This window comes from Hypanus sabinus, chromosome 13, assembly GCF_030144855.1.
Source record: "Hypanus sabinus isolate sHypSab1 chromosome 13, sHypSab1.hap1, whole genome shotgun sequence".
Taxonomy (NCBI): Eukaryota; Metazoa; Chordata; class Chondrichthyes; order Myliobatiformes; family Dasyatidae; genus Hypanus; species Hypanus sabinus.
Genome location: NC_082718.1, coordinates 40259995 through 40272864, shown reverse-complemented (window position 1 = coordinate 40272864; position 12870 = coordinate 40259995). Strand labels below are relative to the sequence as shown.

At 39.9% G+C, this 12870-nt stretch overlaps 1 protein-coding gene across 4 annotated transcripts in view; it reads left to right on the top strand.

The window, feature by feature from the left end:
• Positions 1-12870, top strand: part of gramd4a (GRAM domain containing 4a) — a 169251-nt gene that overhangs the window by 50936 nt on the left and 105445 nt on the right. For all 4 annotated transcript variants that reach the window (XM_059987465.1, XM_059987467.1, XM_059987466.1 and 1 more), the window contains one exon: positions 6919-7039. In XM_059987465.1, the coding sequence (XP_059843448.1) occupies positions 6919-7039 (121 nt within the window). The remainder of the gene's footprint in view (positions 1-6918; positions 7040-12870) is intronic.

The following is a 12870-nucleotide window of genomic DNA, read 5'->3' as shown; positions in this document are numbered from 1 at the left end:
CAGCTCTTTCTGTGCTACATTGACGACTACATTGGTGCTGCTTCATGCACCCATGCTGAACTTGTCAATTTCACCAACTTTGTCTCCAACTTCCACTCTGCCCTTATGTTTACTTGGTCTATTTCTGACACCTCTCTTCCCTTTCTCAATCTCTATTTTCATCTCTGGAGACAAAATGCCTTCAGATGTCTTTTATAAGCCTACCGATTCTCTTGACTCTATCTCTTACCCCACCCCATATCTTCTGTAAAAATGCTATTCTCTTTTCTCAGTTTCTTTGTCTCTGCTGCATCTGTTCCCAGGATGATGCTTTCCTTTCGTGGACATCAGAAATGTTACCCTCCTTCAAAATATGGGGTTTCCCTTCCTTCACCATTGATGCTGCCTCACCTGCATCTACTCCACTTCTGGACATTGTTACGAAATTCCCGTAATTGGATCACTTACCAGCAAAGATAGAGAGGTCCGTTGAAGTCTGATGGTACTATTTTTAAAAGTATTTATTGATAAAGGGGCACAAAAATAAGATTAATGCAAACATACAGATAATATACGTTGTCAATACTAAATCTAAAGCGCCGGTATGATCATAACCCATAAAACGTAACTCTATCGTTGTCTAGGGGATAATGTATTGTCCGATGTAAATATAAAAGTCATTAGCTTGTTCAGGCTGCAGCGTTTTGGGTTTAAGAGAGGGAGGCGTTTAAACTTGCCCAAATCTTTTATGATGCCAATCCGTTGAGTCAGGGGAGCGGGTTTCCCTGTTGTTAGCTAAAAAGCCGTTTTCCGTGGTTTCAGCCACCAATTCCAGCCACAGAATTGAACGCACGTGGCTTGGTTTCCGATGACCGTCTGCTGTTACGTGGTCGCTTAACGTTTCTTCTGGTGCGTCTGAGGGGTTGTTCCTACAGCCCCTCTTTTATTCTGACTCGCAGGGTTGTAGATGTCAATCAGGTTGGGGGTGATGCAATCTCTCCCTCAACCAGCCCACTTTGCCCGTGGGCATTCACGTAGCAGAGCATCTCAATCCACAAATCTGTCTCCCAGAGACAATGGCCATGTCCCGTAGCTTTACATCGCTATGGGGGGGAGAAATATGACATCCTGCACGTCTCCCCCTCATGTCTTTGGCCCCCTTTTGACTCAACCTAACAGTGATCTGGCGATTCTCACAAAGGAGGGGGCTACGGACATACCAACATCCATACTCATTCTGTATTCCTGCGCCTTAACGGGAGTTCCTCTTGTCCTTACTTACCAGCCCCATGAACTTCCATTTCCAATAGATCATTCTCTGCAACTTACGCCATCTTCAAAAGGATTCTACCACCAAATATGTGTTTACCTTTCCCCTGCTTCCCTCTGTGATTCCCTTGTCCATTCGTACCTTCCCACTAATCTCTGTCCTAGCACATATCCCTGCAAGTGGCAAAAATCCTACACCTGTCCATTCACTTCCTCTCTCACCTGAATTTAATGCCCCAAACAGTCCTTCCAGGTGAGTCAACACTTCATCTGAGAATCTGTTGGGATTGTCCACTGTATTCAGTACTCACAATGTGATTGTCTCTAAATTGTGGTACCGCTTTGTCGAGCACCTCTGTTCCATCCACAAGGCGCAGAATTTCCCAGTGGCATTCCATTTTAATTCCTATCCCCATTTTTGTTCTGACATGTTGGTCCATGGCCTTTTCTTCTTCCACGATGAGACCACGCTCAAGGTAGAGGAGCAACATCTCATAATCCATCTAGGTAGCCTCCAACCTGATGGCATGAATATCAATTTCTCCTTCCAGTAATTTTTTTCCCCTGCCCTCATCTATTCCCCACTCTGGCCTCTTATCGTTTTCACTCAATTGTCATATCACCTCCCCCTGATGTTCCTCCTCCTTCCCTTTCTCCTATGGTCCACTTTTCTCTCCTATCAGATTACTTCTCCTTTAGCTCTTTGTCATTTCCACCTATCACCTCCTAGCTTCTTCATTTTCCCCCCCTTCAGCACCCTAGCTTGTCCTCCTTCTCCTCCCCCACCTTTTTATAGTGGCATCTTCTTCCTTCCTTACCAGTCCTGATGAAGGACCTTGTCCCAAAACATCAACTGTTTATTTCCCTCCATAGATGCTCCCTGACCTGCTGAGATCCTCCAGCACTGTGTGTGTGTTAATCTTAGCTTGCAGCTCTGCGAATCATAGAGGTATTACTGCACCAGAGGAGGATGTTTGGACCATTGAGTCTGTGTGTTATCTCTTCCAAGGACAAAATTTAGTGAAGTTGCCTGTGAGGTGGAATGCTGAGCATTTAGACAGACATTAGTGATAATTTGAATCTGGAGACTCGTTAACCTGGTACTTTAACCCAAGATCGATATATATCGCTTATTCTATTTCAGATTACAACACAGAACACTACAGAAGAGTACAGGCCCTTTGACTCATGATGTTGTACTGACCTTTTAACGTACCCAAAGATCAATCTACCCCTACTTTCCAAAATAGCCCTTCATTTTTTCTATCATCAATGTGCACAGGGTAGATAAGTTTCTTAAATGTTCTTAATGTATCTGGCTCTACTATTACTCCTGGACTTACCTTTGACATTGTCCTAATGAAGGGTCTTGGCTTGAAATGTCTACCGTTTACTCTTTTTCATAGATGCTGCCTGGTCTGCTGGTTTCCTCCAGCATTTTGTGTGTGTGTGTTGCTCTGGATTTCCAGCATCTGAGGGATTTCTTCTGTTTATGGTTACCTTTGACATTCATCCTGTACTTTCCTCCAATCATCTTAAAATTACACTCCTTGGTGTGAACCATTTCCACCCTGCGTTCAAATTTGCTGAGTGTTTTTTTTGTCCTGTGTAGGTTGAAACTAATGGGAGACATTGTTGCATCTGTAAAACGAGGCATTTGTTTTGAATGCTTGTTTGAGCCCACTTCTTTGCAACAGAATCTGAAGAGGGTGGGAAATGTGTCCAAAGTTGTTAGCATAGTTTCCACTTCTTTGCCAAATTTTTATTATTACTATTATTAAGGGTCAAAAAGAAAGAAAAGCAGTATTAGTTTCTGTCTTGTGAAGTTTTAGGCTGCTTCATTGTGTGTGTTAGTGTGTATTAAATCTGACAACCAAAGCAGTGGTTGTGATGTTTTCAACACAAATGATAGTGATTGTACAAGTTATTGTAATTGCCTACCAATGCTAAAAATTGTCTTTCCAAGTAGTGTTTAATTGCTGATCTTTCTTAAGAATGAAGCTTGTTTAAATTCCTAACATTTTGTGCTCTGTACTCTGGTGCTCTATACTTTATTTGTATTTAAATGGAAAAATTATATTTCTTCATAGAACATTGTTCTTCTACAATAAATACAAACATAAATTTGGACAAAAATTTAGGTGGGCTGATTAGTAAGTGTTCAGACAACACATAACTTGTGGGTAGTGAGGAAGCTTGTGAAAGGATTCAACAGGGTATTGACCAGTTGGAAAAGTTGGTGCAGAAATGGCAGATTAAACTTAATCTAGACAACTGAGGTGTTGCACTTTGTGAAGTGGAAGTAAATTTATTTGCAAAGCACATATATTGAGATTCATTTTCTTGTGCCATTGTAAATAAAATGGCAGAGGCGTTTTATGTTTAAGGGAAACTGTAAGAGCTCCTTTATTCACAATGAAAAACAGAACAAAAAACACAGTAAACAACTTCACACCATTCCATCATCATGCAGACCAGCCTCTTAAAGTGAACCCCAATTTAATGTCAGTAGTCGTGAATTATGTGTATGTTTTCACCCAATACATTACCCTTAACCATTTACAGGAAAATAAAGAAATGTAATAGAATTATGGAAAAACTATACATAAACCAAGACTGACAAACAACGAATGTCTAAAGGAAGACAAATCGTGCAGATAAATACATAATACTCAGAACATGGATTGTCGATGAAAGTGAAGTGAGTCTGTAGTAGGGATGGAAATTTATAGTAAATGCTAGGGTCTTTAGAAGCATTGCTATACAGAGGTATTTTGAGTGCAAGTCTATGAAGTGTCAACACAAGTAGATAGGGGACTAAAGGCAGAGTACAGCATACTTGCGTTCAACTTTGAGGGTGTTGGGTATAGAAGTTTGTTGGTAATGTTGAGCTGAATGTAATTTTGATTAGGCCACACGGCGTAACGTTGAGTATGACTGCTGCACGTTAGGGAGGGAGGATGGGGGGAGGAGGATGTGGAGGCTTTGGTGAGCGTACAGAAGAGATTCCCCAGGATGTTGTCTGGTTTAGAGAGTAAGCTATAAGAGAACAGCTGTTAAAATGCTTCACAGGTAGATAGGGCTGTTAAACAAGCTTTTGGCACATTGGCCTTCATAGATCAAAGTACTGAAGGCAGGAGTTAGGATGTTATGTTAAAGATGTATATGATGTAGGTGAAGCCTAATTTGGAGTATTGTGTGCAGTTTTGGTCACCTACCTACAAGAAAGATGTAAATAAGATTGAAAGCGTACAGAGAAAATTTACAAGGATGTTGCTGAGTCTGGGAGATCTGAGTTAGAAGGAAAGATTGAGTAGGTTAGAACTTTATTCTCTAGAGCATAGAAGATTGAGGGGAGATTTGAAAGAAGTGTCCAAAATGATGAGGGGTGTAGATAGGGTAATTGCAAGCAGGCTTTTTCCACTGAGGTCAGATGAGACTACAGCTAGAGGTCATGGGTTCAAGGTGAAATGTTTAAGGGGAACATGAGGAGAAACGTCCTCACTCAGAAAGTGGAGAGTGTGGAACGAGCTGCCTGCGCAAGTGGTGGATGCAATTTTGATTTCAATGCTGGAGAAATTTGGATAGGTATGTGGATGGGAGGGATTTGGAGGGCTATGGCCTGGGTGCAGTTCGATGAGACTAGGCAGTTTAAGTGCTTAGCCACGTTCTGGGTGGGTCAAAATGCCTGTGTCTGTGCTGTAGTTTTCTATGACTCCATGAGAAATTGGGTAAACTTGTCTTGCTTTCCCTGGAGCTTTGGAGGCTGCAGGACTGCTCGATCCAAGTATAGAAAGTCATGAGGGGAATTCTTAGAACAGATAATCAGAGTCTTTTCCCCCCAAGATGGAAATTTCAAATACTAGGGCTTGTTTCTGTGCTGTTTTATGTGATTTTGTATTCTGTGTTTCAGAACTTGAAGTGTCTTTCATATTTCAGTAAGGTAAAGGAGGAGGCTAGTTGTCTCATTGAATTATCCCACTAATCCCAAGCCCCCCCCCCACTTCCCCACTTACTCTGTTTTCTGTTCACCATCACGTGTGAATTGATTTCCCTTTGGATCTCCAATTGTGAACTCTTGTTACGGTATTTTGACGTGACTAATAAACATACCAACCAGCTCACCTTTGGACATGGGAGGAAACTGGAACATTTGGGGAAATGCACTCGGTTACAGGGAGAATGTACGACTTTCACATGGACAGTTAGGGTGGAGCCTGAGCAAAGCGGCTGACACACGACCTGCTGTGCCGTTGTGCTGTTTGTGAATGATATCTTGGGGAAACCCAATTTTAGTGATCAAGTATTTTTGAACTGGCTGAGTCAACAGTTTTTTTGTCCTCCGGTACTGTTTGTTTTTAAACCCATCCAAAGCCTCACTTCTCTCTGTCTTAGAAATCTCAGAGTAATCTGCGATTTTCTAATTCCAAGCTTCATCTCAATTTCATAGTCATTTATTTCACTTTTATAGCCGTGTTTTCAGTTGTCGAGATCCTATGAAATGGAACTCTGTCATCCCACTCCCATTTCTGTGTTGTTTGCTAACTTAAGATTGTTGCCTTTGGTTTCCTCTTCCAAATCACTGTTATACATTGCGAATAGCAGGGCTCCAAACACTAATCCCTGCAGTCCCTGACATGTTGCCATCTGCTCTCCTGAGAAAAGCCCATTAAACTCTACTCCTTTTTTCCTGTCTGTCAGTACTTGGCAGTATATTACTTCCAATCCTGTGTGCTTTAAATAACCTGTTACATGGGACATTATCACCGGTCTTCTCTAAATCTAATGTTACTATTTTCACTGGTTTCCCTTGTCTATAGTAATAAAGACATCCTAGTAAAGCTCCAATCATGTTATCAACCGTGATTTCCTTTGATATTTTTTAGGCCTGTTGTATTAACATCCTTTATAAAAGACACATTTTCATACTACTAATGTGAGGCTAACTTGTGGCATTCCCAGCTTTCTCACTCCCTCTAGCAGCAAAAACGAATCCAAAATTAAAACAATTGCCGCTAGCCTGTGACTGCCATGGGATATGTTATACTTTTGTGATGCATCCTCAGCTCCACTGAAATGATTGTTCCAAAGCATCAATTTGCTTATTTCGATCTTGAGCACACATACAATCTTAAGTGGTTGGCAAAGGTATGAGCTGTCAGTCTTAAGCCACAAACTGCCACAAAATAAGCAAGAATATGTAACTTATTCCCTTTGCTTTTATCACGATCACATTTATGTGACTAGTTACCATATTAAACATAATAAACGGACAACACAGAATACAAAGCAAATAGAGAACAGATACATAGTTCCTACATCTGTTTAAAAGAACAGTACATTTAGATTATTCACCTTCTAATCTGCATGTATTATTCCAATATCCTAGAACTAGTGTGTTGTGGGTTTTGGGTTAAATCATTCTGGTTCCTTTCTGAGAGAACATGCAGTTTATTGAACAATCCCTTGCATTTTATTGATTCACCTTAACGGAAATGGGCATTTTGGAAAATCTCTGCACTGAGTCAGAACAGCAAGATTTTGCTGGTTGTAGCATTCAGCTCCTTGAATTACAGTTCAGAATATCTTATTTGCTATGTGCCACCCTAATTCATGCAGTTTGTTTGGTGGATTATTTATTTCCAGTAAGTATTTTCATTCTTATTTCAGGCCCCCACAGTGTCATCGATTATGGCTTTAGGAATTCAAGATTTCAACAGAACAGAATCGGAAAGATTGAATGAGATCAAAGGACATCTTGAAATTGCTCTATTGGAAAAACATTTTTTGCGTAAGTGTTTTACAAGAGGTGCACCCCAGGACACTACTATCTGTATGCTTAGTTTATCTTGAGTATTTTCAGTAAATCAAATCTAGGTAAGGTAAAATATTTTGTAATATCTGAAAATTTTTCAGAATATTTAGTTTTAAGTTTCACCATGAGTTTAAATATACACAGTAGTTCATTTAACTATATATTTAAGGATAAATATTTAGTTTAAACTTCACCATGCAAAAGTACTGATCCGATGCATCAAATTTTTGGCTGCTACATCAGATCAATACTTTTGCATACTTACCAATGTTCTGCTGCCTCAATGTTTGCTTCCTTTTTTTTGTTTTTTTTAGTGTAACTGGAAAGTCAGAATTTATTGACCTTCCTTAAAGCTGTTGAGAGGATGGTGATGAGCACAGTACTTCTACTATATTGTGGAGTGAGGAGTTCTACAATGTAGACTCAATGACAAAGAAGGAATGTTGGCTTTTTTTTAATATAGCTAAGGCTGGTGTGAAGTTGTGGGTTGGTGTAAGCAAGTGTTGGTGCACTTTGAGGCCCCGGTAGTAGTAGAGATCATGGCAATTAGGTAGGAGATTTGTCAGAGTAGTGAGTAGCTGTGGTACATTTTGTAGGTGATGCCTTCTGCATTCATGGTGCACCAGGAGTTAAAGTACATAGTGAGAACAATAGAACAGTATAGGAGCAGACTGTTTGGCCCATCACACCCTAACAATAATACCAATCTACACTAAACGCATCCGCTTGTACAAGGTCCTTATCCCACTCTGCCCTGCCTGTTCATGTGTTGATCTATATGCCTCAAATATTGCCATTGAATCTGCTTCTATCAGTTCAGTTGACTGCAAGTTCTAAAGACCTACCACTCTTGTAGAAACATTACTTACCCAATATTGATTCATTTTAGCCTCCTTATCTATATTGATTCCTGATAACCTCAACTGACGAGCCCTGATTTTCTGCACTGCCGTTATATTTTTGTCCATTTCTTTCATTCCATATTTGTTCAGTATAAATGTCTGTTTCTGATCCCTCTGTTATAATTGGGCATTTTCAATATCATTTAAATAGCTCAGTATGACTGAAAATTAGTCTTGGTTAAAGCTTTCATAATTGTCACTATTTGTAATTGGTTATGTTAATTTTGGAGAAATATTGCTCTGTATGTGCTATCTTTGACCTTTTTTTTGTTTATTCTTCTGCCTCTTGAAAACTGAACTGGGTGCTGGGGAGGCAGAGTCCTGAGCATTTATAACCGTTTTCATGATGTTGCATATGGGCTGTACTGCATGTGATTTACCATTTCCTATTTCTCATACAACAGCAGTCTCTCCATTGTGCAGATAAGTTTTGTTCTCCTTCCATAGGGCCACTTGATTTCAGTATTCGGGAGGAAATTTCAGTTCTCTAATATCAAAACAGTTTCGTGGATTAGATAATGGTTTGGTGTGTCAGCTGTTCAATTATTTGGGCTATGCCAAGTTTGCTTTCTCTTTTCTGTTTTCCTGGTGTCTTGGCTGTGATTGCTTTAGCTTTGCAGACTAAAATTATGGGTAAAAACACAAGAGAAAAAAATTCACTGGAGTGGATTGGCAACATCAGTGACCAAAGGGGACAGCATGGTAGCATTGTGGTTAGTTTAACACTTTACAGTGCCATTGATCCAGGTTCAACTCCTGTCACTGTCTGACCTGCTGAGTTCCTCCAGCATTTTGTGTGTGTTGCACTGTCCTGTAAGGGGTTTGTATGCTCTCTTCGTGTTCATGTGGGTTTCTGGGTGCTTCGGTTTCCTCCCACATGCCAAAGACATCGGGTTAGGTTTAGTAAGTTGTCGGGCATGGTATGTTGGTGTTGGAAGCATGGCTACACTTCCAGGCAGCCTCCAGATTATCCTTGACCCATGTTGGTCACCGACACAAATGGCGCAGCTCACTTTTTATTTTGATGTACAAATGGGAAATAAAGCTAACCTTTGGTCTTTAAAATCAATCCTGTTCTTGGGTGGCTTAGGAGAGAACAACTAAAAGACAGCGGCAGACAGAGTACACAATTAAAGTTGGCTCTGGTTTTGTGTGGGACAAGTATCACAGCTTTGGTTTGGCAGAGTTTGTCATTTGAACTAACTCAAACACCGTTACTTGGAGTTGTGATTTATTTTCTCTTTTTCCAGAAAAGTTATAGTGAATAATGGCTTTTTTTTTCAAAAGAGTATTTACACTGGTTTAAAGGAAATGGCCCTAGGGTGTAATGCATTAGGCATCGAAGAGTTCTAGACATTGGTGAGCAGTTTTGAGCAATCTACCACTTGAATGACGTGGTGAGCAAATCTTCAGTATCTTAATTTGTGAGTTGTAAACAACATCAGATAAGAATCTTTGTACTAATTTATGCAAACAGCAAAGCAGAGGCCTTTTTGATATGAAGGCTTGAAACAAGATATTGAGGGGCTATTGAATTAAATGCAGGGCTATTAAATGAAGTTTCAGAACATAAATATTTTTAAATTAACCTTATAAAGCTCAGTTAAACATCTTGCAATCTCTGTTGCTGCAATGCTCTACATCTACTGTCTGGTAAGAGAGTTCTGCATATACTCTCAAACAGTGGCTCTGAAATCATTTGGAAATATAAGGAGTAGAGAAGAATAGAACTTAAGGAGGGAATGGAGATGTGCAGGGTGGTATGGCTGCCGATGGGATATCTCCTCCGTTTATAATGGGTTGGGATAGGTTCAAAGCATCCATTTCACATCCTAGCCAGAGGTGCGTGGGTTAGATTAATCTGTGTTAAAAATAGATGAGCTAATTTCCCAGTGCCTACTTCTTTAGTATTGTTTTAATTCTGTGACCTATCTTTTATTACTGATGCTTATTTTACCTCTTATTGAAGCAGCTTTCCAGTTGTGCATTGTTGTAGAATTCTTTTTTTGAGACACAGTTGTAAAGGGTAGTCTGGAATATACAATGGGAAGTCAACGATGTCACGTGAATAAGGCTGTGTCATGTTAATAAGATTATAGCCTCGGTGGTGCAGATGAATCTTTCACCTGACAACATCTGAAACAATTACTTCAACAACATTTTCAATGTTTCACTAACAATTTGTATACAGTTGGTAATTTTAATACATAATTGCAGGGATTTATGGAGCCTGTGGCGTGTGTGCATGTCAATATTTGTATTGTATGCATGTGTGTGTATGTATATGTGTTTGTGTGCATGTGTATGTATGTGCATATGTGTATATATAATATATATTACACATACACATACAATAGAGAGAGACTGAGAGACTTTTGCACACTACTGCAGTAATTTTATGTATTGCACTGTCCTGCTGTTGCAAAAAAGAAATTTTATGACGTGAGTGTTGATAAACCTGGTTCTGATGTGGGTCTGTATCGTGGACTGAAAATGGGGAGGGGGCAGGGAGAGCGAAATCATGGTTTGGAAACAGTGGAGGGAGCAGGAGGCACCAGAGAGACACTCTGTGGTGACCAATAAACCAGTTATTTGGAACTAAATAATCTTGCCTGGTGTCTCAAGGTTGGGTGTGTCTGCAGCTATGCCACCTCCACCCCCTGCAGCTGACACTTGTTCCCTACCACCTGTCCCACACCCCTCCCGTGGTGCTCCACCCTCAACATTCCCGACATTCTTTCCTCCTGCCAGATTTATAAACTTGCTCTCTGCTGCACGTTCACAAATACAGTACTGAGCAAAAGTTTTCGGCATCCCAGCTATATATATATATCTAAGACTTGCACAGTACTGTCTGTCAACCAAAAACTTCTCTGGTTATTCATTTCTCTTCTGGGCTTTTATTGTAAATGGGACAAACTTTGTCTTTTAGTTAACAGAGCCTACTTATAAAGTAAGCTAATTTGCTGTTATGAAGGTTTAAAAAAAACATTTGTGTAAACAGTTTCCTCCTGGGAAAGGTCTAATTGGCTAGTGGTACCAAAAGCAAAGGAATTTAAATATTCTGTTTATCTCAGAAGAAAATATTTGTTCTAGAAAAATATCTTGAATGTGAAATTGAGTAGTTGTCCCCTGTGTTACAGGGGAGTGTGTTCCTGAAATGATGACAAACCCTCAAAGAAACAGACCAGGTTTGTGTATGGTGATGTAAGTGAGAAAGGATCAAAAGAAATAAAGCAGTTTAAAATAAATAAAGCAGAAATAAAGCCAAACAATTCGAGAATTGTAGACTACTGTTTTACAGTTTAACATGGTTTAATGATGTAATTTGCCTCAAAAATAATTAGATGTGACAAAAACACTGCACAAGCAACTGTGTTTTAAAAACTGTTCACGGGTGCTTCTTCTGAAAGCATTTTTTTGTCTTGACATACAAGGATGTATTAATTGACATTGACGTGATACACTGAAGTTTATCAGATGGTCATATTGAAGTGAGTTAAGCAATATTTTAAAATCAACTAAAGTGAATGCAGTTTTCCACTCCTTTCAGGTTGCTGGAATCAAAAGTTGCATTAGGCCAGGGTAAGTCAGAAGGGCAATTTGATATAACAAAACTTATTTATTTAAGTATTTTATTTCATAGCTCAGTTAGTATCTCTTTACATTTTTTTTATTGGGGTACAGCACAGAATAGAACCTTCCTCCAATTCAAGCCGCGCGCCCCCCCCCCCCGGCAATACCCCGATTTAACTAATCATGGGACAGTTTACAATCACCAATTAACCTACCAACCAGTTCATCTTTGGACTGTGGGAGGAAATTGGAGCACCTGGAGGAAACCCATGTGGTCACAGGGAGAGCTTAGAAACTCCTTACAAGCAGAGCCAGGAATTGAGGGCCGGGTCGTCTGTATTGTAACGAGTGTGTTAACCACCATGCTACTGTGAGTGAGCAAGTTCTGAATTGGTGCTTCAGAGATTTTAGTGTTAAATTCTTGGCTCATAACAGCAATTCAGAGTCAAAGCAGTTGTGTATTATAAGAATTCCTTGGAGTGTAATATTAACCTTGGGTCTTGTTGGATGAACGGAGCTAGTTATCCCAGTAGTTCTGGTGGAAATTTACCCTTCAATCCGTGACAATAAAATATTTATGTAGATCTTGAATTGAAAGTATGCAATGCTGATTAGGGCTGATCCTAATTGCTTGTGAAAAATGGTTGTGAACAGCCATCTCCACTCGACCGACATTCACTTTTGAAGGTTCTTTGCGGAAAAAAGAGGAGCTAATGTTCTAGTGGAAAACTGGAAAAGGATCAGTTAGATACTTCTATTTTAAGATAGTGTGTGACTCAGAGGGAAGTCTGCAGACGGTGAAATTTCCATGTGTGTTCTGACTTTTTCCCACCAAGGGAGATCTTGTTGAAGTAACATTGTTGAGTTCAAAGTAAATTTATTATCAAAGTACATATGTCACCATGTACAACGGGAGATTCATTTTCTTGTGGGCATGCTCAATAAATCCAATAGCCATAATAGAATCAATGAAAGGCCATCTCTAACCAATATGAGAAAGACAACAAACTACAAATAAAAAAAGAAAACAACAGCAATAAATATCGAGGACATGAGCTGAAGAGTTCTTGAAAGTGTAAGTCCGAAGGTGTGGGAGTGGTCAGTGATGCAGTGAATGAAATTATCCCCTCTGGTTCAAGAACCTGATGATTGAGGCGTGATAACTGTTCCTGGGCCTGGTGGTGTGGGTCTTGAGGTTCCTGTATCTTCTTTCTGATAGCATCAACACGAAGAGAGCATGCCGTGGGTGATGGGGTCCTTGATGATGAATGTTGTTTTCCTGTGACATTGCTCAGTGTCGATGTGCTCAACACTGGGAAGAGATTTACC